Source organism: Salmo salar, chromosome ssa04 (assembly GCF_905237065.1).
Source record: "Salmo salar chromosome ssa04, Ssal_v3.1, whole genome shotgun sequence".
Taxonomy (NCBI): domain Eukaryota; kingdom Metazoa; phylum Chordata; class Actinopteri; order Salmoniformes; family Salmonidae; genus Salmo; species Salmo salar.
The window spans coordinates 13,876,841-13,904,815 of record NC_059445.1 but is presented as its reverse complement, the minus strand read 5'-3'; the positions used below and the strand labels follow the sequence as shown (position 1 = coordinate 13,904,815).

The 27,975-nt window shown below is 45.1% G+C and overlaps 2 protein-coding genes across 4 annotated transcripts; one reads left to right on the top strand and one right to left on the bottom strand.

Annotated features, from left to right (window-relative positions):
- Positions 1-77: 77 nt before the first annotated feature.
- Positions 78-9,896, bottom strand: LOC106602346 (SWI/SNF-related matrix-associated actin-dependent regulator of chromatin subfamily A member 5). The gene is given in 24 exon segments (XM_045716572.1): positions 78-727; positions 991-1,104; positions 1,286-1,498; positions 1,700-1,818; positions 1,970-2,102; positions 2,294-2,416; positions 2,706-2,773; positions 2,776-2,818; positions 3,407-3,634; positions 3,825-3,973; positions 4,094-4,226; positions 4,477-4,629; positions 4,859-4,980; positions 5,208-5,434; positions 5,536-5,645; positions 5,965-6,033; positions 6,240-6,371; positions 6,536-6,691; positions 7,086-7,265; positions 7,503-7,603; positions 8,088-8,188; positions 8,328-8,494; positions 8,579-8,689; positions 9,600-9,896. Coding segments are annotated over 24 exon segments (3,096 nt in total). The 5' UTR covers positions 9,675-9,896; the 3' UTR covers positions 78-658.
- An 80-nt stretch (positions 9,897-9,976) lies between these two features.
- LOC106602359 (ubiquitin carboxyl-terminal hydrolase 38) lies at positions 9,977-24,056 on the top strand. Of its 3 annotated transcripts, none has more exons than XM_014194953.2 (11): positions 9,977-10,082; positions 10,886-11,621; positions 12,278-12,413; positions 12,573-12,702; positions 13,400-13,501; positions 17,730-17,888; positions 18,163-18,356; positions 18,547-18,646; positions 18,779-18,885; positions 20,111-21,485; positions 23,066-24,056. In XM_014194953.2, the coding sequence occupies exons 2-11, from the start codon at positions 10,940-10,942 to the stop codon at positions 23,228-23,230; spliced, it is 3,150 nt and encodes a 1,049-aa protein (XP_014050428.2). In that variant the 5' UTR covers positions 9,977-10,082; positions 10,886-10,939; the 3' UTR covers positions 23,231-24,056. The 3 variants fall into 3 exon arrangements, with proteins under 3 accessions (XP_014050428.2, XP_045572527.1, XP_014050427.2); XM_014194952.2 differs by lacking the exon at positions 9,977-10,082 and adding an exon at positions 10,173-10,409; XM_045716571.1 differs by lacking the exon at positions 9,977-10,082 and having other exon boundaries at positions 10,169-11,621.
- The last annotated feature ends 3,919 nt before the right edge of the window (positions 24,057-27,975 follow it).

The window sequence follows — 27,975 nt, the reverse complement described above, 5'->3', positions numbered from 1 at the left end:
GTCCACTGCCCTTTGTGTGAAAAGCTTTGCACAGATATTCAACATAAGTATATATTTTTCCCATAAGAATAGACTTATTTTAAAAAAGGGGTAATTTATTAGTGACACGTTCCAAAAATACATTTTCTACAATGTAGGTCGGTAACATAACAGAGTGGGAGTGGGGATACATACAGGTATCGGTACAATCAATGGAATATGATAACATAACCAACAGGCATAAATACATTTCTCGTCACCTCAAGTACTAGTAAAAAAGGGTAGAAAAGTAAAACGAACAAAAAAAATATTCAACTAAATCAGCGCAGCTGCAGTATGTCAGTTATTCCCTACTAGCAGGCCTGTGAATAGAAGGAATACTATAGGGAAAGGGGATACCTAGTCAGTTGTATAACTGAAATGTGTCTTCCGCATTTAACCCAACCCCTCTGAATCAGAGAGGTGCGGGGGGCTGCCTTAAATCCACACTAAGAACCCAGGTTCCCTCCTGGAATCTTCTAGATAGAACGACACGCTATAGTGAAGAAAAGTTCAGTCCTCTTGGGTTTTATACAGTAAATCATCATCATGTATCACCACGGTAACCCGTACAAAACAAACAGACACTACGGCTACTATGCTGCTGCCTGCCGCTGCCCTCATTCTGACCATCACCACCTCACAGCTTTAGCTTTTTCCTGCGGCCTCCTCGCTGGTCTGGGGTCCCTTCTCCCTTACGCTTCTGAGCCTGAGGAAGTGTGGGATGAAGAGGAAGACAGAAAAGGAGTGTCAGCTCAAATAATCATTAAAAAATAAAAAAATAAATCGGCACTTCATAGAATAACGTCTGCTTACAATGGTATATTGGTTTAGACAGGACTATATAGTGGAAAAGAGCATTGTGTGATATTGTTAGTGTCGTGTGTGTCTTCCTGGACAATGCACAGAGATAGAGGACTGCATGACCAGAGAGTTCAGTGATGGGCAGGAAGTGGAGCGTTGTGATCTTACAGAAGACTGACTCCGTGGTCCTTTCTTCTTCTTCTCCGCCTTCTCTCTCTCCTCCAGCTCCATGTTCTCTCGTTCAATCAGGGTGATCAGGGTGTTGCATCGCCTCTGGAGCTCCTACACACAAACACACGCATTAGTATACAACCACAACTCTTGAAATGTAGAATGTTTTGAATGAATGGTTATCATGTTACTGAAGAAGTAAAGACACATTTCCACCTTCAGGTTGTACTCTATTGATTCTACAACAAAGGTGTACTTAATTCCACTGTCGGCCCGGGGCCACTCCACTCACCATGGCGGTCCTGGACTTGAGGAACCAGTCGAAGCGGAACTGGGGCGAGTTGCGGATGCACTGGCGCAGCTCGTCGTAGACCGACTCCTTTTCGAAGCCCAGCTTGTGCAGCATGCAAATGAGGAAGCGGTCCTCCTCCTCTGTGTAGTTCTTCCCCTTGTTGGTGCCGTACGAGATCCTCAACTGGTGGAACGGCGCCTTGTAGCGACCAATCTACAACGAGGGAGAGAAAAGATGTCCTTCAGGGTCTATGGTAAGCCTCTGGTAGTAATGATCAGACACCAGCTCCTGACACATTCCTTCAGAAGGGTTGGGAGTGCCCAGACGTTTTCACAACTGTATCGAGCATCTGATCAAAATAAAAGGTCTTGGCTCCCCAATGTTGTTCATGATGACCTCACTGAAATGGCTTACCTTTGTGTCCAGTGCTTTCTTGATGCTGATCCTCCTCTGGATGCGGGCCTCTCCTCTCTCGATCTGAGCCATGATCTTCTCAATGTCCTGCAGCTCGTTGCAGCGCTCCCAGAACACAGCTGTGTGTGTACACACATACACACGTTTAGATCATAATAAGCTAGATCTCTGTCATACACTTGGGAGTAATGTCCACTAGCTATATAAGAAGTAGATTCAGATACATTTCTGCAAAAAAAAAAAAAAAAGGAAAATGTTTTTTTTTCTTACCGGAATATTCCATGACTTCCTCTGGGGTTTTGCCCTCCACCTCTCTGGCGATGTTCTCGATGTCATCTCTCCCCCACTTCTCATTGGCTTTGATGAACTGGTTAAAGTCACGCTTGTTCCAGATGGTGAAGCCCTGTGCAGAGATCGATGACAGTTTGTAACGACACTAGCCACAAATGCTAACATTTGTCTCTACTTTGTAGTTGAAGCCATTAAAGAGTATCTCAACTGAACTATATGTAGTTCTATAAGTATGACATGGAGTAGGGCACTATGATGAATGTCTAGAGTGTTTAAGTTGGAGGTCTTGTTTCAGCCAATTACCTGCGAGAGGAGGTTCTCCTTCTCCTCCAGCTCCTCCTCTGATAGGCCCTCGGCCTCGTCAATCTTGGCCTGCTCCTCCTTCTGGTGCTGAGCCGCGTTGGGCAGTTCTGGGTTACGAGGAACCTGGAGAGAAAATGTATATCACATATACACTTAAACACTCAACAGATACATCCCATTCTAAACTAAACCGACTGTTGGTTTGAAACTGCAAAATGGCCACCGTCTGATGGAACATTATCATACTGACGGCATCATAATTGACCACAGAGGAGGCTGGTGACGGGAGGACGACTCAAGCACATATATACCATTCCAGCCATTACTATGAGCCCAGCCCATCCCATTTTAAGTGGCGCCTGCCATCACCGATGTACCACCAGTTACACTAGTAACAGTACATGTTGTATACCTTGTAGCCGATAGTCTTCCTGTAGAATAGGATCTCTTTCTCCAGCAGTTCAAACAGCCTTGGGGGAAGAACTGGAAGTCCTGCACATTGGGCTGCTTAGGTGGACGAGGAGCCTGGAAGAGGAGAACAGCAGTTTAAGTCATGGAGAAAGATGGTCTGGAAGAGGAGAACAGGAGTTTAAGTCATGGAGAAAGATGGTCTGGAACAGGAGGACAGGAGTTTAAGTCATGGAGAAAGATGGTCTGGAAGAGGAGGACAGGAGTTTAAGTCATGGAGAAAGATGGTCTGGAAGAGGAGGACAGGAGTTTAAGTCATGGAGAAAGATGGTCTGGAAGAGGAGAACAGGAGTTTAAGTCATGGAGAAAGATGGTCTGGAAGAGGAGAACAGGAGTTTAAGTCATGGAGAAAGATGGTCTGGAAGAGGAGGACAGGAGTTTAAGTCATGGAGAAAGATGGTCTGGAAGAGGAGGACAGGAGTTTAAGTCATGGAGAAAGATGGTCTGGAAGAGGAGAACAGGAGTTTAAGTCATGGAGAAAGATGGTCTGGAACAGGAGGACAGGAGTTTAAGTCATGGAGAAAGATGGTCTGGAAGAGGAGGACAGGAGTTTTAGTCATGGAGAAAGATGGTCTGATTCATTCCACACAGCTATCCCAGTGGCGTGAGTATACATAGCCAGAGGCCGGCGGTAGCGAGGCTTACCTTGGGTGCTTTGGGCTCGCTGACACGCAGGGCCTCTCTGAAGTAGGCATCCACGGCGTAGTTGGCCTTCCTCTCTCTCTTGGGTGGCTCGATCCAGTTGGTGACCACCTTCTTCTTCTCCCTGTAGTCCTCTCCTTCGAAGGTGTACACACTGTTGTCGGACTCCATGGTGAAGTTCCTCAGGGAGCTCTCGCCCATGGTGTTCATCTTCTCCTTCAACTCCATGGTCTGTCAGATACAAACACACAGCAAGGCGTTAGCATCTAGCAACACATTGCTAATGTGTTGGCCTCTAGATATCAACCCACATATAGCAATGCTAATGCTATCACATATTATATAAATGATCTGAGTGCAGATAAATGCTAACGCTAGGCCCAATGCTAGCGCTAGGCCTTTAGTCCGTCTGTGTTCTGACCTTCTTCTCGCCTCGCTCCAGGATCTCGTCGATGTCATCGTCGGTGATGTCGCTCTCCTTGGAGGCGAAGACGTGCGTGGCGCCGTGCCGGATGATAGACAGCATCTCGTCCTTCCCCAGCTTGTTGGCGTTGGGATCCACTAGCCTTCCTGCAGAACAGACACAGTAGACACAGACAAGTCAGTCAGTTGCATTACCAAGACATTTACTTCAATAGTGTAGGTTTGAAACTGGGAAGAGGAGATCCAAAATGTCCACCGGTGCAGTACCTTGCTGGATGACAATGGAGTCCAGTTGGAGCTTCATCTCGGCCCGCTCCACGATCCTCTCCTCTACTGTGTTTTCCGTGATGAAACGGAACACGCGGACCTGCTTCTTTTGACCAATCCTGTGAGCTCGGTCCTGAGAAGAAAAGTTAAATGAACCAATCAGGTAAGTGTCTAACAGTAAGCAGGTAGAAGCATCTTGATAAATTAAGTTACTGGTGAGAGATTCTATTGAATGTAAGCTCACTTGTTGTGATATGATTCAAACTAGGGGGAAATTGACCATGTTAAATCCGTAGGGCAAATTCTAATTAAAGTAATAGTAAAATGTCATATAAAAGACTGATTAATTAGTCCACTAACGTGGGTCAATGAGAGGTACTGACCATGGCCTGCAGGTCGACCTGAGGGTTCCAGTCTGAGTCGTAGAGGATGACCACGTCAGCTGTGGCCAGGTTAATACCCAGCCCTCCGGCCCTGGTGCTCAACATGAAGATGAACTTAGGGCTGTTCTCCTCATTGTACGCGTTGATGGAGATCTAGAGGAACAAGGGAACATGGGAAATGTAGTGTTAAATGAAGCGTGCTAAAACTGCAACGAGTTCAATTATTTGTATTTACAAGCCATTTATTAGCCTGGTCCCTGTGTGTGCTGCCCTGCCAGCTCCTATGGTCAATGTCACACCAAGGCAGCACAAACAGATCTGGGAACCAGGGTAATAATCCACTGCCGTTAATGAGATCCAGGAGTGGGAGTCATAGTCGTACCTGTCTCTCCTCGTGGGGCGTCTGTCCGTCCAGGCGACAGTAGCCGAAGTTGCGCCACATGCAGTAGTCCTCCAAGATGTCCAGCATCCTGGTCATCTGGCTGAAGATCAGCACACGGGAGCCTGGGAGAGGGAGGGGAGTTCAAAATGGCCACCAATCACTCATCCACCATGCCTACATTGCTGCAACTTTAGCATAGTAGTTTGAATCACAAAAAGTCTGAAATAGCCTTTACACTACACTGTCTCCATATCAACTTTAGAGTTGAAAGGGCCACAGAGCCATCAAACAGGCCATAAAAATACAAATTTTGTAACTGATCTTAGAGGGGAGCCTTTTGTCCACCCACCCTGAGCCTTCATCTTGGGTAGCAGCTTGTCAAGGACGGCCATCTTGCCGCTGTTGACGGCCAGGTGCAGGTCGGTGGTGTAAGGCGGGCCGGGCTCGGCCCCGTCAAACAGGTACGGGTGGTTGCAGCACTTCCTCAGCTGCATCAAGACGTTGAGCAGACGCATCTTGTCCATCTTCCCTGCAGAGTTCAGGATGTCTATGTCCTTCATCAGGATCTTGGTGTACCTGAGGAGAGACGGGACAGTGTTTTCAATACACAGTGTATAGGGTTGAAGAATTTGTTTGGCAGGGAAAGGGCACACGTTGACTGTGTGTGGGCTACTCACCATTCTCTCTGCATCTTACTCAGCCCCACGTACATCTTGATCTCTTTCTTAGGCAGCAGAGACTTCTCCACCTCATTTTTGATACGACGCAGCAGGAAAGGACGCAGTACCTACACACACACGCACACACACACAGAGAGAGAAAAACCAATGAATGGTAACACTATTTGATAAAAACGTACATGGTTACATGTTTAGTTCATTAGGATCCCCATTAGCTGTTGAACATGCAGCAGCTACTCTTCCTGGGTCCACAAAAAAACAGTTATAGACAAGAACAACATAAGATGTTATTACATTAAAATTGAAAGTAACACATTGTCAAGGCACCAAGAGACAAAAATACTATTTACTCACTATTCATATATACACAGTACATATTCACGTATACAGTACCGTTAAATGTAAGGAAGTGTTTCAGATACTTACAGTGTGAAGACGTTCCACCAACTTCTGATCCCCCAGGCAGTTGTTGGTGTCAAACCACGAGTCAAAGTCCTTAGAGAGAAAAATAAAAAGTTACATCAATCCATATTTTCGGGGCCCTTTAAATAAGTGAAAAATAGAGAATATTGTTATTTTCACTAAGTGTTACTAAGCGTTATTCCTAAACTGTAGTATTAGTAGAGGGTAATTGTCTGTGTGTTCAACATCTTGTTCCCCTCAGGTACATTAAACCTCATCCTATTTTATCTGCCTCTTACCTCTGAGGAGTTGAAGACGTCTGGCAGCAGGAAGTTGAGCAGGGCCCAGAGCTCGTGGAGGTTGTTCTGCAGCGGGGTGCCGGTTAGCAGCAGACGGTTGGTGGTCTTGAATTCACGCACTATCTCAGACAGCTACAGCACAAACATACACAGGTAAGACAAACCATCTAAGAGTCTTTTGTGAGTTGAGCCCATTGATGTTTTGTTAGTGTATATACACATTTTAAATCACATATTTACATTTGATCAAATATGTATACAGTGTGTGTGCGTGTCAACTTTAGAAGCTCCCTAACCTTTGACTTCTCGTTCTTGATCCTGTGGGCCTCGTCGATGACCAGGTACCTCCAGTTAAACTTCTTGAACACGGCCTTCTCTATGATGAGCATCTCGTAAGAGGTGACACACACATCCCACTCCCCTGGCAGCAGCACATCTCTGATCAGGGCATTCTGGGGGGGGAAAGAGGGTGAAGATACAGGGTTATAGGTGGGGCACAAGCCCAAAGCCCCAGCAACATCACCAGTCTAACGCGCTGCAACTGCTGTAGTACAAGTTATTGAAAAATGACTGACTTGCATTGGATTGCATTATGCAGAATATCCATTAGTAGTCTTACGTCGCAGGAAATCTACGTGTTACGTTTTCATTTGCAGACGGAGATAGACATTAACTGACTATTTCCATGACAACATTTCTTCCCATATGGAACATTGGAAAACACATAAGCCTCAACACTGTCCCACAGTCACCACCCAATGCTTTCCAGTTGATCTACAGCAATCAACATGCCCTGTTCATTTTACATCAGAGAATTCATGTGGTCTGCTGCTGCTCATAGCTCACCCTCTGCTCTCGGTCTCCGATGAGGCAGACTGCTTTGAGGGAGGGGACCCAACGTTTGAACTCGTTCATCCAGTTGTACAGGGTGGACTTGGGCACCAGCACCATGTGGGGCCCGGGGATGCTCCTGTAGTGCTTCATGTACCCCAGCAGAGAGATGGTCTGCAGGGTCTTACCCAAACCCTGAAGGACAACAAGCAAGGTGAGAGTATATATAAAAATAAAAAATTAACTATAATTTGAATACCGATTTTAGCATGAATGGGTCTTTGGATGCTGTTACTGCTGTAGTGCAGGAGTAATCTTCATGAGTATCTCTCTCACACACACAAACAGCTAGTGATCAAGAGATATGCATGTAGAACTATCGGAATACCAAAAAGGTAATATTTTTCACTTTAGTTTGAAACAAGAACCTACCATTTCATCAGCAAGGATCCCGTTGATTCCGTTCTCGTACAGAGAGATGAGCCAGTTCAGACCACGGACCTGGTAGTCTCTCATTGTACCCCCTTTTACAACTGTTGGGAGATAGATACAGCACAACATACTCAGTAGTGCACAAGTTTGACATACTTTCCATTCAAATATGGACTATAGTAGTCCCGGTCAGGACTTTGCTACATTAAAGATGCACTATGCAGAAGCCATTTCCTGGTTGCAAAAATTCTAATAGTTCACCTAATTTCAGTCTGTGACAAAACAAGCAAGTTTAGTATAGAGAATCTTTGTACCATCTAAACCGCTGTGAAATGTATTTTCCATAACTAAAACATTTTGTATTTTCAGGTGTTTGAAGCTGGTGTACAAAACCGAAAGTAAAAGATGCACAACTTAACCATGGATAGCTTAGAAAATGAGTACCTAGAACAGATCTACCGCATCTTAGACTTGCTTTCAATGAGAACGACAGATCTATAACACACATTTCTATGTGAATTTGGTCAGGTCGCCCAAGAAGTTACATATTGTTGCTTTAATAAGTAAAACCATGTGACTGCTTACAGGAGGGAGATTCGTCGAAGCGGGTGCAGACGTTGGTGGTCTTGCTGCTTTCGCTCAGCAGCTCTTCATCCTCTTCCTGCTCTGTGCGACGATGACGGTTACTGTCAAAGAGAGAAAGGGGTACCCGCAATTCATCAGAGACAGCATATCAAATGCCCCACATGTACACCCAATGTACTCCCACGGAAGACTGACGAATCATCGGGTCAAGTTGTTCTGCGTGTTGCGTTGTATACTCACTCTCCGACCGAGAGGAGATTCTGTTTCTCGTCCTTCTTGACACGAGGGCGTCCTGGCTTCATCTTGAGCGGGGAGGTGGGGGTCTTCTGGGCCGCGGGTTGGATGAAATGGGCAAACACCTCTGTCTGCTTCAGTAGGTACTCAAATCTGTTGGTCCGGTCTGATGCCTACAGACAGAAAAGCAGTGAAACTTTGTGAGCAACAAATTACATATTAAAACTGTAAATGAACATCTAGTAGTGTGCCATTACCACTTTCTCCTCATAGGCTGGCGCTGTAGATGAAGAGGGGTCCTCATCTTGGGCATCCTGTCCGGCTTCAGAAGACTCCTCCTTGCTGGCCTCTGACGCATCATCCTTTTCCTGGAAAAGAGGAATGTAACACCACTTTCAAAACAACTGGGAACTCAGAAATCTCAGACTTCCGACCTAAGTGCCTTCAAGACATTGTTTTTTTCGAGTTCCCCAATCTCCAACTGGGAAAAATATTTTGAAAGGTCATCTAACTCGGAAACTTGGGCATCTTTCTAGACAACAGGGAGGTCCCAGTCAAGTTGTGACATCAGTGATCTTCATGTTCGAAAGTCGGAGTTCTAGGGCAGTTTTTCCCAACCCTGGTCCTCGAGTACCCCCAACAGTACACATTTTTATTGTAACCCTGGACAAGCATACCTGGTTCAACTTGTCAACAAGCCCTCAATGAGTTGAATGAGGTGTGTTTGTCAAGGGGCTACAACAACGAATCTGTTGGGGGTACTCGAGGACCAGGTTCGGGAAAAACTGCCCTAGAACTCCGACTTTCGAACATGAAGATCACTGATGTCACAACTTGACTGGGACCTCCCTGTTGTCTTAATGTGAGATAAGCTGCACTAGTATAAAGAGGATCGAATGCAGCGTCAAACAGATGTAAACAACTGCTACAATTGTATAGAAACCCTTGATGCGTATTAAAATAAAGTGTATTAGCTGTAACGTTAGCTAGCATAGTTAGCTGAGTGTTTATGAAACAGTCTAGCTGCTAGCTCTACTATACAGTACTGCGAAACACACTCTCCGGGAAGATGGGTCGGGGCTGTCGACTAACGTTAGCTAACGACGCAAATGCTAGCTAGCTAAACAACTCGAGCTAGCAAAGACAAAGTTTGAGATGGCTCGATTTGGAAGTCACAAAGGACATATGGTTGATTTTAGCATAATCTAAAACTTGTTGAGACATTTTTTCAAATGATGGGCTCAGAATTTGTATTATTATTATTTTGTTCAGGCTCACCTCCACTCCTCCGGTTTCTTCAAGTTCAACTGCTTGCTCTTCCCGCAGCTCCACGCCGTTTCCAGTCTCGGACATTGCTACCGAATTTCTTCCTCGATTTAAACCGATCGTCTGTTTATTCGATTACTTCGTCCGCCTATAAATGGCAGATATGGTTTTCAAAAACTTTCTTTCAGAAAATACGCTGCTCTAGTCCTACTGTTTATTATGAAAGAGATTGACTGGCTACAAGTGATTCATTCACTAGCTTCCTTTCCCCGCTACCCGCGTTCACAAAGGTTCCGCTTTGTCTCGCGAGACTTTGGTAGCGTGGCTGCGTGTTTCCCCCCCAAAATGCAAAAACGGCACAAATTTACTGATTTATAATCCATCTGCTACTCTACCAGTCTAAATGCTATGCCTATCCAATGGCTATGAGCTCAGTTAGTGCGTAAAAGAAGTCCGTGGAATAATACATTTCGTTTTAAGTCATTACAAACCATTGTCAGTATGTTTATATTTGTATTTAAACAAACCTGTAATTCACAAAACGTTTATATATTTTATTTTATAGTCGCCATTTTCGTTCTTTATTAAACAGGCAATGAGATCGTCAAAAGCAGAAGGCTCCTAGAAAAATTCGTGGTCCATCGGAATGACGTTTCTGCAGGGCTTTTAAATCAGCTGATTTTATAATGTCAAAATAAGAGATGAATGAGCTGTCAACAGGCGACTAATGTCAACTGTTATTTTATGATATTTTAATCGGATGTTGGTGTTATGAATTATATTGCTACGTGATGTTTGGGAAGATACATTTCTGCTAGCTAAGTTAGTGACATCTCCGGCCTGCTTTGTTACAATACCATACACAACTAACGTCATGCTAGCATAGCTAACTAGTTTGTTAAAGAACGTTAGCTAGCTAGATTGCGAAAAAAACGTTTGTTATCCACACATGTTTTATTTGTGCATCAATGCCTTTAATCTCAGATAATTTGAATTCGATAACATGCCGCTTGTGGTTACTGTAACTAGCTCAATGTGTTAGCTAGCTTTGTGATGATAAGGCAAAGCATGATGCTGTGTTGTTTTTGTTTACCTGTGGTTAGCTTCATAGCCGTGTGATATTGCTATGCTTATATAACTTTTCAGCAATGGTAAAAACGATTTTTACAAGTTGTTGACCGAATCATACGTGTAGCTAGCTAGCTGTGGTGGACATGCCAGGAAGAAATGGAAAGCTAGCCAGAATAAGTAACTGGTCACTAATGGTGGTTGATGTCCTGCTCGCTCTCGTCTTTTAGGTGTGGACTGCTCCCTGCTCTTTCCCCTTACAGCTATATAGATCGCCTGCCATCATGGACAAGATTCTAGAGGCGCTGGTCAGCTCCTCTCACTCAGTCCCAGTGAAGAAGGCCATCGTGAAGAAGGTAGTCGAAGCCGCAGAGAAAGCGGTCACGGCAGAACAATGCCAGGCCCTGTACACCCTCACCACTCGCCTCATCTTCTTGGGCGAAGACGCCTTCCAGAAACAGGTGGGCTTCCAGGTGCTGGAGGCATATGCCCGCTACCACCGTGCTGATTTTGAGCTCTTCTTCAGCAAAGACTTTGTCCTGGGCCTGTTACAGCAGGGCTACGGCCCCCTGGACCGCAAGGACCCGGCCGTGGTTGACTACATCCATGGCTGCCTGCGGCTGCTGATCAGCTGCCCCTCGGTGCTGGATATCTTCTCCATCATCCAGACAGAAATCCTAAGGATGGTGTGCGAACGGCCTGAGCCAGCCCTGTGCGCCTGTCTCGCCACCATGCTCTCAGACTTCGTACAGTGCATCCCCCGGGAGAAGGCGGCCATTTTGTTCTGCCAGCAGTTGGTGAGGACCATTGGGTACTTCCACTGTCCGGCCAGCCAGGAGCAGGAGCTGAGGGAGTATGTGGACCAGGTGACCAAGGTCAGCACGTTGCTGCAGAACATCTGGAAGGCGGAGCCGGTCACACTGCTGCCATCTCTGCAGGAGGTGTTCGCTATAATCTCCTCCACTGGTGAGACTGAGGGAGGGAGCACCACACACAGTCACAGATGAGCACACACGCACAGATTGCACTGTATGTGTCTATGCATCAATGCCCCATACAAGTTGGGGCGGCAGGTAGCCTAGTGGTTAGAGCGTTGGGCCAGTAACCGAAAGGTTGCTACATCAAATCCCCGAACTGACAAGGTAAAAATCTGTCGTTCTGCCCCTGAACAAGGCAGTTAACCCACTGTTCCCCAGTAGGCCATCATTGTACATAAGAATTTGCTCTTAATTGAATAAAAGTTAAATAAAGTTTTATAAATAATTTGAACAAAATGAGCAGTTTCAAATACAATATAAATTTTTACTGTACAGAAGTAAAGTACACTATATTATTTTCTAATGCAGTCACTAATTTGACCTCCACCTTCACCCACCTATGGAAAAACTAGGAATGTCAGGCTTGTTAGCACATGCTTGAGACTTGGAACAGTAACTTCTTTTTCATTTTAATGATCCAGGGTGGTGGAGAGTTCATGCACCGCTCAATATCAGACTTGAATTGGGTCACTTGGTTAGGGTAGAGATGGTAAACTAGACATTTAAATACAATTGGGACATATTTCATAAGCTGTGACCCAACAAAAAAAACATCAGTCAATTATACTTTTGTGTTCTGCACAGACCCCTCCTTCGACCCCTCCATTGCCCTAGCCAGCCTGGTCCAGCACATACCTCTCCAGATGATCACAGTTCTCATCAAGAGCCTTACCACCGACCAGAACGTCAAAGACACCAGCATGACTCAAGCACTCTGCAGGTCACTGGGTGCCTTTACTGTGTTTTTTCATTAGCTAAAGTGAATAAATGAATCCGTTGTATTTGTGGTGTGTATACTAGATGGGATGTAGTGATTTTATAGAGCTTTTCTGCCCTTACTTACCGTTCTCTCCATCTCTCTCTCTCTTTCCTTCCTCAGGATGATTGACTGGTTGTCCTGGCCTCTAGCCCACCATGTGGAGATGTGGGTCATTGCCCTGCTGAAGGGGCTGGCTGCGGTGCAGAAGTTCACCATCCTCATAGATGTCACCCTGCTTAAGATTGAACTGGTGGGTAGTGTACTGACCACTATTACCTCAGCAGTGAGTGTCAATGCACCAATGAGCTAAGATGGTAGTTTCACATGGTAATAGCAAAGACAGTACTCTATATGAAGATGGGCAGAAACTGCTTCTCCAATAGAAACCCCCGATCACACTGTAGGTGATGTCATGGCGACGTTGGCTAGCTAAGCCCATGCGCAGAAACCCGTCATCGGGTCGAACGGTCATCTAGCGCTGAACCGTGCAGTCCGTCAAATCAAAGGCACTCCTTCGATATAAAGTACTATTTGACAAAAATGAAAACGTGTCAGTTTGTCACTTTCACGAGGTTGGAGTAATAACATGTTCAACTACTGAAGACATTGGCTGGAATCTAGGCTGTGACTTTAGATTTTGAGACAAGTCACAACTAAGGAACAATTTTTCACTTCTCTCACTGACGTGTCAAACCCCAGCCTGATCTGTTTCGCAAGCGTTCCCGGAAGTCTTGCGACGTTGCGCCTCTGGGTTTAGAAACTCTGTGGTGATAGCATCTATAACTACAGAGTAACTTCAGTTAGAACTGATGAATAGATGATCACATGAACGAAAATGTGTTTCTGTAGTTTGGTCATTATGGTGTCTAGCTATATCACTTCTGAATTGTGTTTCTGTGTCAGTGTGTGTACAATACATATGCTGTATGTTTTATCTTTGTGTGTAGGTGTTCAACCGTCTGTGGTACCCCATCGTGCGACAGGGGGCCCTAGTGGTTCTTTCCCATATGCTGCTGAGTTTCCAACACTCTCCCGAGGCCTTCCACTTGGTAAGAAACACACAATACAACTCGTTCCATTGCGCTCCGCATGTCTATCCCTCCCTCATTCCCCCCATTTAGCTGAAATGCCTTCAGGCTCCATTAAACTCCATTTCCCAGAAGCACTCTCCTCTCAGCAGGGCTCTTCCACTAATGAGGTGTAAAGTGTTTAAAGCACCATGATGGTCCTTTAGTTGACTGGTGGTGGTTTCATCTGCCATGATTGTCAATTCATTTTAATAGGTTGATTACATTTAAGTCAGTGTGACACCCCCCCAATGACAAAAGGGAGGCTTAATGTAGCATGTGAAGGTTGATGTATTTACCAGTCACTACATCAGTGTGTTTAGTGCTATTCTACTGCTATATGCAGTAGAGATCGACCGATTATGATTTTTCAACGCCGATACCGATTATTGGAGGACCCAAAAAAGCCGATACCGATTAATCGGACGATTTAAATAATATATATATATATATATATATTATTTAGGTACGTATATATATATATATATATTATATATGCACGTATATATATATATATATATATATAAATATATTAAATATATATATATATATATATATATTTTTTTAAATTTATTTTATTTATTTATTTGTAAAAATGACAATTACAACAATACTGAATGAACACTTATTTTAACTTAATACACTGCTCAAAAAAATAAAGGGAACACTTAAACAACACAATGTAACTCCAAGTCAATCACACTTCTGTGAAATCAAACTGTCCACTTAGGAAGCAACACTGATTGACAATAAATTTCACATGCTGTTGTGCAAATGGAATAGACAACAGGTGGAAATTATAGGCAATTAGCAAGAGGGTGATTCTGCAGGTGGGGACCACAGACCACTTCTCAGTTCCTATGCTTCCTGGCTGATGTTTTGGTCACTTTTGAATGCTGGCGGTGCTTTCACTCTAGTGGTAGCATGAGACGGAGTCTACAACCCACACAAGTGGCTCAGGTAGTGCAGCTCATCCAGGATGGCACAGCAATGCGAGCTGTGGCAAGAAGGTTTGCTGTGTCTGTCAGCGTAGTGTCCAGAGCATGGAGGCGCTACCAGGAGACAGGCCACTACATCAGGAGACGTGGAGGAGGCCGTAGGAGGGCAACAACCCAGCAGCAGGACCGCTACCTCCGCCTTTGTGCAAGGAGGAGCAGGAGAAGCACTGCCAGAGCCCTGCAAAATGACCTCCAGCAGGCCACAAATGTGCATGTGTCCGCTCAAACGGTCAGAAACAGACTCCATGAGGGTGGTATGAGGGCCCGACATCCACAGGTGGGGGTTGTGCTTACAGCCCAACACCGTGCAGGACGTTTGGCATTTGCCAGAGAACACCAAGATTGGCAAATTCGCCACTGGCGCCCTGTGCTCTTCACAGATGAAAGCAGGTTTACACTGAGCACGTGACAGAGTCTGGAGACGCCGTGGAGAACGTTCTGCTGCCTGCAACATCCTCCAGCATGACCAGTTTGGCGGTGGGTCAGTCATGGTGTGGGGTGGCATTTCTTTGGGGGGCCGCACAGCCCTCCATGTGCTCGCCAGAGGTAGCCTGACTGCCATTAGGTACCGAGATGAGATCCTCAGACCCCTTGTGAGACCATATGCTGGTGCGGTTGGCCCTGGGTTCCTCCTAACGCAAGACAATGCTAGACCTCATGTGGCTGGAGTGTGTCAGCAGTTCCTGCAAGAGGAAGGCATTGATGCTATGGACTGGCCCGCCCGTTCCCCAGACCTGAATCCAATCGAGCACATCTGGGACATCATTTCTCGCACCATCCACCAACACCACGTTGCACCACAGACTGTCCAGGAGTTGGCGGATGCTTTAGTCCAGGTCTGGGAGGAGATCCCTCAGGAGACCATCCGCCAACTCATCAGGAGCATGCCCAGGCATTGTAGGGAGGTCAAACAGGCACGTGGAGGCCACACACACTACTGAGCCTCATTTTGACTTGTTTTAAGGACATTACATCAAAGTTGGATCAGCCTGTAGTGTGGTTTTCCACTTTAATTTTGAGTGTGACTCCAAATCCAGACCTCCATGGGTTGATAAATTGGATTTCCATTGATTATTTTTGTGTGATTTTGTTGTCAGCACATTGAACTATGTAAAGAAAAAAGTATTTAATAAGATTATTTCTTTCATTCAGATCTAGGATGTGTTCTTTAAGTGTTCCCTTTATTTTTTTGAGCGGTGTATATAATACATCTATAAAATCAATTTGGCCTCAAATAAATAATAAAACATGTTCAATTTGGTTTAAATAATGCAAAAATAAAGTGTTGGAGAAGAAAGTAAAAGTGCAATATGTGCCATGTACGAAAGCTAACGTTTAAGTTCCTTGCTCAGAACATGAGAACATATGAAAGCTGGTGGTTCCTTTTAACATGAGTCTTCAATATTCCCAGGTAAGTTGTAGGTTGTACTCGAACCAGGAACACATCGACAACAGCCACCCTCGAAGCAGCGTTACCCATGCAGAGCAAGGGGAACAACTACTCCAAGTCTCAGAGCGAGTGACGTTTGAAGCGCTATTAGGGCGCACCCCGCTAACTAGCTAGCCATTTCACATCGGTTACACCAGCCTAATCTTGGGAGTTGATGGGCTTGAAGTCATAAACAGCGCAATGCTTAAAGCATTGCGAAGAGCTGCTGGCAAAACGCACGAAAGTGCTGTTTGAATGAATGCTTACGAGCCTGGTGCTGCCTACCATCGCTCAGTCAGACTGCTCTATCAAATATCAAATCATAGACTTAATTATAATATAATAAACACACAGAAATACGAGCCTTAGGTCATTAATATGGTCGAGTCCGGAAACTATCATCTCGAAAACAAAACGTTTATTCTTTCAGTGAAATACGGAACCGTTCCGTATTTTATCTAACGGGTGGCATCCCTAAGTCTAAATATTCCTGTTACATTGCACAACCTTCAATGTTATGTCATAATTACGTATAATTCTGGCAAATTAGTTCACAACGAGCCAGGCGGCCCAAACTGTTGCATATACCCTGACTCTGCTTGCAATGAATGCAAGAGAAGTGACACAATTTCACCTGGTTAATATTGCCTGCTAACCTGGATTTCTTTTAGCTAAATATGCAGGTTTAAAAATGTATACTTCTGTGTATTGATTTTAAGAAAGGCATTGATATTTATGGTTAGGTACAGTCGTGCAACGACTGTGCTTTTTTCGCTAATGCGCTTTTGTTAAATCATCCCCCGTTTGGCGAAGTTGGCTGTCTTTGTTAGGAAGAAATGGTCTTCACACAGTTTGCAACGAGCCAGGCGGCCCAAACTGCTGCATATACCCTGACTCTGTTGCAAGAGAAGTGACACATTTTCCCTAGTTAATAGAAATTCATGTTAGTAGGCAATATTACCTAAATATGCAGGTTTAAAAATATATTCTTGTGTATTGATTTTAAGAAAGACATTGATGTTTATGGTTAGGTACACGTTGGAGCAACGACAGTCCTTTTTCGCGAATGTGCACCGCATCGATTATATGCAACGCAGGACAGGCTAGATAAACTAGTAATATCATCAACCACGTGTAGTTAACTAGTGATTATGATTGATTGATTTTTGTTTTTTTCTAAGATAAGTTTAATGCTAGCTAGCAACTTACCTTGGCTTCTTACTGCATTCGCGTAACAGGCAGGCTCCTCGTGGAGTGCAATGTAAAGCAGGTGGTTAGAGCGTTGGACTAGTTAACCATAAGGTTGCAAGATTGAATCCCCGAGCTGGCAAGGTAAAAATCTGTCGTTCTGCCCCTGAACAAGGCAGTTAACCCACCGTTCTTAGGCCGTCATTGAAAATAAGAATGTGTTCTTAACTTAAAAAATTTTTTTTTTTAAATATCGACCAAATCAGTGTCCAAAAATACCGATTTCCGATTTGTTATGAAAACGTGAAATCGGCCCTAATTAACCGGCCATTCCGATTAATCAGTCGGCCTTTAATATGCAGTGCCTAGTTTCCTCCATTGCACCTATCCACCTTGTAACAGATGTGATATGCATGTGACCAAGAACATGTCTACTAGCACTGACTTAGCTGTTGAGGATAAATTGACGTACCACGAATGTGATACGTTGGTTGTCTCACCTAGCTATCTTAGGATGAATGCGCTTAACTGTCCGTCTGCTGAACGACTTTAATGTAAATGTTTGTCTACAATATGTTCAATGTGTGTTCCCCAGGTCGTGCCACACATAGTGGACCTGGTTCAGAGTCTGAAGAGGGACGGCCTGCCCACCAGTAAGGCTTTCCTGCTGCACTTCACAGAGCTCGTCCACTGTATGATGTACCAGTACTCTGGCTTCCCTGACCTCTACGACGACATCCTGGAGGCCATCAAAGTAAGACACCTTGACAACGAGTGATCACACGAGTGGTGCCCTTTTTGTTAATGTATCAAACATTTACTGTCCTTATATTATGATCCACCTGACATGGGGGGGGGTGTAGGTGTACGTTATTTATGTGACCAACTGAGTGTTTGTGTTGTCGTGAATAATGTCGTCATTATTGTAGGATAGACCTTTAAAGTTCGGACAGTGTACAATACTGTGCAGCTCATGTACAGTAAACGGGGTGTATGGAGTGTCTGAAAGCTGTCTCCCTCCCCTCTAGGAGCTACCTGGGCCCGGGGAGGAGAAGATCAAGCTGGTTCTGAACCAAAGTGCCTGGACGTCCCAGTCCAACTCGTTTGCCTCAGGCCTGCTGAGGCTGCCGGGCAAGTCTGAGACGGGCAAGACTGGCCTCGTCAACCTGGGAAACACGTGCTACATGAACAGTATCATACAGACACTCTTCTCAGCCACAGAGTGAGCAGTGGATTTAGTACACACACAACTACACCTTGCATTTATATTGAATTGACCACGTGGTTAACAAAGCTGTCTATATACATTCTCACTTGAATCCCCTCACAATAGAATGATATAATGCTGTAATATTTATGTAGGAAGTTCTTATGAAATGCTCTGCACGAACCCTTCTATGGTCCTGGCCCAGTTTCAGGAGGCGTGTCTTATCGTTACATCTGAATGATGCCACTGCCAACACACTGATGAAGAAACTGCAGCTCCTCTTCACCTTCCTCTCACACACCCAGGTTTGTCTCCCGCTGCTGTCAGTGGCCATCGGGTTTTTCAATGGAAATGACTATGGCTCCATCCCTGACGTTTCACTTGGTGTGTGTATTCAGTGAGTGGTCATTCAGTTTGTGTGTGTGTCTCTCCTGCAGAGGGCAGCGTACGCCCCCAGAGTCTTCTTTGAGGCGTCTCGGCCCCCCTGGTTCAATGCAGGTTCCCAGCAGGACTGTTCTGAGTACCTCCGCTTCCTCCTGGACAGGTAGGTACACCATCTAGTAGACTGCTGGAGCACCCTACAGCTCCTTCCTCCTGGACAGGTAGGTACACCATCTAGTAGCCTGCTGGAGCACCCTACAGCTCCTTCCTCCTGGACAGGTAGTACACCATCTAGTAGACTGCTGGAGCACCCTACAACTCCTTCCTCCTGGACAGGTAGGTACACCATCTAGTAGACTGCTGGAGCACCCTACAACTCCTTCCTCCTGGACAGGTAGTACACCATCTAGTAGACTGCTGGAGCACCCTACAGCTCCTTCCTCCTGGACAGGTAGTACACCATCTAGTAGACTGCTGGAGCACCCTACAGCTCCTTCCTCCTGGACAGGTAGTACACCATCTAGTAGACTGCTGGAGCACCCTACAGCTCCTTCCTCCTGGACAGGTAGTATACCATCTAGTAGACTGCTGGAGCACCCTACAGCTCCTTCCTCCTGGACAGGTAGTACACCATCTAGTAGACTCCTGGAGCACCCTACAGCTCCTTCCTCCTGGACAGGTAGGTACACCATCTAGTAGACTGCTGGAGCACCCTACAACTCCTTCCTCCTGGACAGGTAGTACACCATCTAGTAGACTGCTGGAGCACCCTACAACTCCTTCCTCCTGGACAGGTAGTACACCATCTAGTAGACTGCTGGAGCACCCTACAACTCCTTCCTCCTGGACAGGTAGGTACACCATCTAGTAGCCTGCTGGAGCACCCTACAACTCCTTCCTCCTGGACAGGTAGTACACCATCTAGTAGACTGCTGGAGCACCCTACAACTCCTTCCTCCTGGACAGGTAGTACACCATCTAGTAGACTGCTGGAGCACCCTACAGCTCCTTCCTCCTGGACAGGTAGGTACACCATCTAGTAGACTGCTGGAGCACCCTACAACTCCTTCCTCCTGGACAGGTAGGTACACCATCTAGTAGACTGCTGGAGCACCCTACAACTCCTTCCTCCTGGACAGGTAGTACACCATCTAGTAGACTGCTGGAGCACCCTACAACTCCTAAAACCTGTATGACTCCAGGTATCGATGGAAAGAATGTATGTATACATCTAGTGTTTTCAGAGAAGTATTTTAAGAAGTTAAAGAATTCATGTTCACTCGAATGGGTGTTATTGAAAAGGACAGCTCCATTTATTATGCTGTTACATTCATTTGCATGTTGTATTTTTGGTTGAACTTTCTCTTGTCTCGTGTTCTGTTGCCAAGGTTACACGAAGAGGAGAAAACCATCCAGGTTCTCATGTCAGCCAAGCCAAATGTCGTCTCCCCTGGCAATGGACCGAGCGACGACACCTGGGGTGAAACCTCTGCGGAGGATGCCAGAGTGTCACCCGTGGCCCCTGTGGAGGGGAAGTCCGAGGGGAATGACGAGAGGACGCTGATTGAGAGGATGTTTGGAGGCAGGCTGAGCACGGGTATCCGCTGTATGACATGCAACAGTGTCTCGGAGAAAGAAGAACCTTTCACTGACCTATCCCTGGCCTTCTGTCCCTCCACCACCTCCAGCCCTCTTCAGACCGAGGGCCCCTCAGAGGAACCCCGGGGCCCCTGCCAGGGGGCTGTCAACGGAGGCAGCGAGGCTCCCGAAATAGGCCCTTCCAAACCCGTCATGGCCTCCACCACCGGCGTCCATTTTGTTCCAGGATCCAACGAGCCACCACTGTCTGTTCCTGACCTGGTGGACTACTTCCTGGCGCCAGAGATCCTGGACAAGGAGAACGCCTACTTCTGCCAGAAGTGTGGCTCGCTGCAGCGGGCGGAGCGGGGGATGAGGGTGGTGGCGGCGCCCGAGTACCTCATCCTCACGCTGCTGAGGTTCTCCTACGACGCCAAGTGCCATGTGCGCCGCAAAATCCTGGACAACGTCACCATCCCGCCGCTCATGAGACTGCCCGTGCACGCCCCTCCACCCAAACACTCTTCGTCCTCGTCCTCGCCACCATCCTCTCCACTCCAAGTGGACTCACCCGAGAGCAGCGAAAACCTGGCCAAGAAACTGAAGCCGTCGCAGAGGGAGGAGGAGGAGGAGACTGGGCTAGAGAGTGACAACGGGATGGCAGGAGGAGAAAGTGAGGTAGGGGTGTGGCCGGCGGCCCAGTTCGTTCCCTATGTCCTCAGCTCTGTAGTGATGCATTCTGGGATGTCGTCGGAGAGCGGCCATTATTACTCCTACGGCCGCAACCTCAACGGGGCTGATGGAGCCCAACACCACCTAGCCAATCCCCTCGCCCTGGGGGAGGAGCCTGGGAACGGGCAGACTGAGCCCATCGCACTCACTTGCTCCGGGGCGACTCATCCCAAACAGGAAGTGGAGGAGGTGTGCGGAGGCCAGGCGGCCGGGGATTGGCTGCTGTTCAACGACAGCAGGGTGACGTTCACTTCGTTGGGGTCGGTTCAGAACGTCACCAACCGTTTCCCCAAGGACACGGCCTACGTGCTGATCTACCGGAAACAGGACGTTACCGGGGGGCAGAACAGTACCGGGGGAGTGACTGCCAACGGCATGAGACTGGGCTCTGAACCTCCGCTGCAGAAAGAACTGATGGACGCCGTCACCAAGGACAACAAGCTCTTTTTACAGGTGAGAGAAGGGGGTGTGAGGAGTTACAGTATAGTGAATGAGGCGTTTTCTGTTTGCTCGTGTTTATCCAAGTGCTCTGCTCACTTTCATTTACAGTATGTTCATTTTTGGTTTGAAACCTTAAAAAGGAAATTGTCTCTCTTAGTTATCAGTGCATTTTTTTTGGTTTCATCGAATTAACTCTTAAATTGGTGACGTGTAAGCAGCCTCTTCCCTTGGCTTTACAAGTAGGACAAGCCTCACCTTTGACCCCTACCCTCTTAACCACTAGGGGGCAACAGCCCATATTATAATAATCTACTTTCATCTCTCTCCATTACCAGTTTTAGATAACAGGGTAGAAGAAGGGTGAAAAGCCGACTCACTCAAACCAATTATCTCCATATAAAAAGCCCTCCAGTCCCACCCTGTGTCGGCGCCTGTCATTTCTGTCTCTAAATACAGGCCAAGGAGGGGTGACGCAGCCATTAGCATAACCATTTAGTGTAATCCTGACCTAAATTATGCATCAGGCTATGCTAATGTATTGGCCCAGGGAAGTGGAATGTGTTCACTTATGATCACGCTAGCCTCCAATAACCTTCCTCTAATTGCTTGATTAGCATGGGATGCTGAGGTGCATGCGTTTTTACGTTTTAGTCATTTAGCAGACGCTCTTCTCCTGAGCAACTTACAATTAATGCATTCATCTTAAGATGGCTAGGTGAGACAACATATCATAATTGTATCAGTACATTTTCCCTCAACAAAGTAGTTATCAGCAGGGGTGCAACTTTCACTGGGGAAACACACACACACACACACACACACACACATTCTGAAATTGCATTTTTGTCCCCCCCCAGTTTTATCATTAGAATGTGATACAAGGCAACGGTGTGCTTTAGGACCTCTGAGCGGTCGGTAGTCTGTTTGGCGTGTTTATCTGACTGGATACATTTTTTTAAATAAATTATGTCCCCCCACTTCTAAATCCAAAGTTGCGCCCCTGGTTATCAGCAAAGTCAGTGATGGTGGGGAAAATACGTTTTTTTTTGTGGGGGTGGCATCGGTATGGCAGACACGTTTCCATATTCTTCAGGGTATTTCTGGTAATGTCACGTCACGCTTTGCTCTTCTCTTTTGGACTTGTTTTTGGAATTTGTCCTTTCAACTTGTGCCCATGTTCAAAATTGAACAGGACCCTGTTTTCCATGTATCCATTGATAGGATTAAAGTAGTTCTGAACAAGCTTTGATCAAAACATGTTGCAAGTATTCAGAAAGCCAACCATACACATGTTACACATTTCCTTTGTGCTTTCAAGATGCAATTAGTCAAGTGAAATTTCATGAGTCGTTAATCTCTCAAAAAAATAAGACTTTAACCACTAGAGGACAGCAGAGCTGCATTTTCTTGCTCAGACAGAATTCCCAAACTCCTGGGTCATGCTCATTAGGACGGGCAACATTTTTAAACCGTTCTGCAATGGAAAATTAAACTCTAGGTAGTCCCTGCCTGTTTCTGTTTTCCTCCGTTTGGTCCCTAATGAACGACCCTCTGAACAGTGTTTAATGGTCCCGAACTCCTTTGTCCAATAGGAACAGGAGCTGAACGCGCGAACCCGAGCTCTCCAGGCGGCCTCTGCCTCCTGCTCGTTCAGGCCCAACGGACCAGACGACAACGAACCCCCGGGCAGCTGTGGTCCCTCGGGGGGAGGAGGAGGAGGTGGGGGGTTCAACACTGTCAACAGACTGGTCTTCTGATGGAGGAGGGACTGGGAAGAGTGAGAAACAAGTAAATATAGCACTGAAAGACCACTGGACTCTATATATGAGAGACATGCACAGAGAAGTCTGGTTGGCTACTCATCCAGTGGATGGTGAAGCACATATGAACGTAAAGAGAGAGCGCTGAAGATCTTGGAGGGAGCACTTGAATATAACGCATAATATACAAGCCCACATGGACTTAAATCCAACACTGAACTTAACCTTACAGTGAGGGTCTTACCTCTCATGTCTGGCTCTGTCGTTTTATTATCATCCATAACTCACAACTTTCTGCCTCGGGACAAGCTAGACCTCATAACCTTTTCTGGTTTGCATGCATTTCTCTCTTTTTTTTCCAAGCGGTGGGTTTGATTTTTGATAAGGAGATTAAATGATGTGTACTTGTCAGATAAGACATTTTCATATGCAATAAAATGTACAGATATGGGTGCGAAAGTATATATTCAATAAACATGGAATGATTAACTAATGCCATGAATACTGTATACAAAAGGTATAAGATGCGATTTAATCTTTTAATACATAATTTGTGTAATTTGCGTGAGAACAATTGCATGCTGAACGTTTGACAAGGTTCTTAAGGTGGGGTTATGGTTACTAACACTGACTCTTATAATTAAGTTATTCATTCAGGGATACTTTTTTTTGTTGCAGATTTTGTGCCTTTTGTTAGATACTATTAAACCAGATTTTACAAAAATAATTTGACTGGACAGACAAACCTCAGCCTTGCTGTACAGTGTTTTAAAGTAATGTACAATACATGATTTTCCCCAATATTAAAGATGAATTGCTGAAAGGGTCTTGTTTGTGTCTGCTCTGTCCACCTTGCGCTACCCACAAGCCCCCCTGGTGAGTTTTACACATTCTTCTTCACGTTTCACATTCTTCCACAAGTGTCATTTAGATGCTCTTGTATTATTGGCTTCTCTGAACACACTGCAGTAGCTAGCTATCGGCCATATGAATGCTTGGCTGTGTTCAGCTTCATGTGTTGTCAGTTCCCAGTCTGCCCACACACAATCAAGGCCTCCTACCTTTTGTCTTATTCAACATTAAAATATCGTAGGTTGGGTTGCTACATGTACTGTTTTTCTTTTCATGGCATTCCTCCGCTGTAGTCATACTGAACATTACATGTACTGGCTAATGGTTCTTAGGTTTCCAATTGGCCACTTGATGTTTGAGTGAATGTTAAGACTGGTTTTGAGGCACTGTTAATGATTGAATGTCCAGACATTTGCCTTTGGGTGGTGTTCCTATTTAATGAAGTCTGTTTCTGTGATACAGATGCACGGCATGCTAAGTTACTGTGGCGGTAACATTTCCTCTGCCAGTGTGGATGTGATTTCAGAGAACCTAGAGGGGTTGGGTTAAATGCAGAAGACACGTTTCAGTTGACTGCATTCAGTTGTGCAGCTAACTAGGTATCCCCTTTCCCTTCCCTAGATCAAAGACAGAGCAGCGTGGCTTTGAAGCTGTAGCCAAGACCACCTGCTTCAGGTGTGGTGTGTTTATCACTGCTGTGGTGTTTCAAGGTTTTTCATGCACAATCCAGGCATTCGGTCAATGACCAGTGCTCTTCTATGCCCATAGGTGAATATGTTTGAGTAAGACTGAAGGAGAGTCCAGGAAGAAGGAAATAAATCCGTCCTTGACAATCTCGTATAATACCATGGGTCGTGTTCATTAGGCACCAAACGGAGGAAAACGTTCTGAAACGGGGAGGTACTCTCAGAGCATGTCCGTTAACAAAAAAAACGCTAATTTTTGTTTTACATTGCACAACATTTTGAAATGTTTTGTTACGGTGTGCCCTAATGAACATGACCCAGTAGTGAGATTATAAGAGTAACAGAAGGGAGAGTTCATGGGGATGTCAGACAGATCTCCCATGGGAAAGCCTCATCATCCACATTACCAGCCAGGATAGGTTTCTTTACCCAGTGGAAACTAACCCAAAACCTCTTAGACGGGGCCGACATGTTATAGAACCCTTACCCTCTCCAAAGGGAGATCGAGAAGCATCTTTATGTAACGGGTCTTAAAACAGTAGTGTCAGACTTGCAATAGTGGCACTACATGAATAGAAAATGGGAGAGAATGGTATGCAACGGTTGACCCTATCAGCACACTTGCTGTTGCTAATGGCATAGCCAATATGTGTAATGTAGCAATGCAAGCTTGTGGTTTGCAAATGGGGCATTTCTGTGCTATTCGGTATCCCTGCCATTAGGTTTACAACACAGTGTAGTAGTAGCACTGTAATCGCCTCAAAAAGCATTTTGGAAAAATCAGTGGCACTCAATTATTAATTGACCGATCCATTTGCGTTTCACTTCTACAGTTTTGTAAGGACATCAAAAGTTTTATTGAGCAATGGCATTCACTAAGTTACACAACTCAGTGTTGTATGATATCAAGTGTGGCCTTTTTTTGATAGCACCAGAGCAGCTTCATCAGCAGGTTCAGATTGCCCAAATATACTGAACAAAAATATAAATGCAACATGTAAAGTGTTGGTCACATGTTTCATGAGCTGAAATAAAAGATCCCAGAAATGTTCCATACTCACAAAAAGCTTATTTCTCTCAAATTTTGTGCACAAATTTATTTACATCCCTGTTAGTGAGCATTTCTCCTTTGCCAAGATCATCCATCCACCTGACAGGTGTGGCATATCAAGAAGCTGATTAAACAGCATGATCATTACACAGGTGCATCTTTTGCTGGGGACAATAAAAAGTCACTCTAAAATGTGCAGTTTTGTCACACAACGCAATGCCACAAATGTCTCAAGTTTTGGGGGAGGTTGAAATTGGCATGCTGACTGAAGGAATCTCTACTAGAGCTGTTGCCATATAATTGAATGTTAATTTCTCTACCATAAGCTGCCTTCAACGTAATTTTAGACAATTTGGCAGTGCGTCCAACCGGCCTCACAACCGCAGAACAAGTGTAACCATGCCAGCCCAGGTCCTCCACACCAGGCTTCTTCACCTGCAGGATCGTCTGAGACCAGCCACCCGGACAGCTGATGAAACAGGATTATTTCTGTCTATAATAATGCCCATTTGTGGGGGAAAACTAATTCTGGTTGGCTGGGCCTGGCTCCCAAGTGGGTGGGCCTATGCCCTCCCAAGCCCACCCATGGCTTGATTAGGGCCTAATTTATTTATTTCAATTGACTGATTTCCTTATATATTCCTTATAACTGTAACTCAGTAAAATCGTTGAAATTGTTGCATTTATACATTGTTTTCAGTATTGTATGTAGATTTGCCTGGCTGCGCTTTTTAGGAGCAACTTTTTCAGTCTATTGTATTTACTGCCATGGTGGCAAAACAACTTCCCTCTGGGAACATATGAAGTACACTACAATTCAATTCAGTTGAAGTTATGAAATACTATTATTGTGGCGGTGGGCTTTAAAATGGATGCTATAACCCTTCTATTATTGCAGAGATTTCAATGTGATAACAATGAAGGCAAAAACCAATGTGGGATGAATTGATAAGCAGCTAACATCCCCACACAAACACAAATCACAAATGCAGATTGTTTGATCCCTGTTTTGATTGTTTTTATTTTTCACGGCACGTCAAATGCAATTGGTTTTAATGACTTTCTCATAAAAGTTTAAGTCCTTTGCAAAAGCATGAACTCTGGAACCACTCATTTAAAATGTAATTTAATAAACATAATGCCTTCTCTGTCTCCCTCCCTCGCTTCCTCCCTCTTTCTTTTTCCATTTCAGTCTATTGGGGACCAGGAAGTTGGGATGTATGCTCCTGTTAAGTTCCCCAGTGACTAGCATGGCTCAGCAAAATGCCAGTGACTAGAGCAACTTTTACCACAGCAATATCTTTCTTTCAGCACTATGGTGTCATAGACCCCATCTTGAGGAGCACACAGTAAAAAGCAAAAATGATCTCCCGAGGTGAATAGTATTTTGGAAGTCATTGACAAATAGGATCAATAGTATTATGGATGGTAGACTGACAAATGTACTCAATTGTTGTCCTCACTGGTTGGGCTTGCCTGCTGTATGGAGCTATGCTGTGACAAATATCTTGAATGGCTGTATGTGAATGTTTAAATTGATTAATATTAGAATGTAAAGTCTCACTCACAACTGGGTGGTTCATGACTGTACTTAGTTGTGAATGTGCATATGATTAATACATTGTTTGAACGTTATTGTGTTGCCTCAGTCATACATTAAAATGTTTTTTAACTAGGAAAGTCAGTTAAGAACCAATTCTTATTTACAACAACAACCTAGGAACAGTGGGTTAACTGCCTTGTTCAGGGGCAGAACAACAGATTTATACCTTGTCAGCTCGGGGATTCAATCTAGCAACCTTCCAGTTACTAGTCCAACGCTCTAACCACTAGGCTACCTGCCACCCTGTGATGGCTGTTGTGCACCATAATAGTTATTAATTTGTATTAGTAAGTTATATGAAAAGTTTATATTTGTTTTGGTACATCAGTTGACTATTTGTTAATCACTACAATATTGACCTTCATGTATACTATGCTCAAACCCATTAGAAAATGGCAGTCAAACATTATAGATGCACTTACAAATACAGGCTAATAGCCAAAAGACCGTGGAGAGCTATTTACCATTACAATAACATTCCAGGATTCCACAGATACTTCAACCCCCATGGGAACTCATCTCTGTCAAATTGCCAATAGTCAGGCTCAGG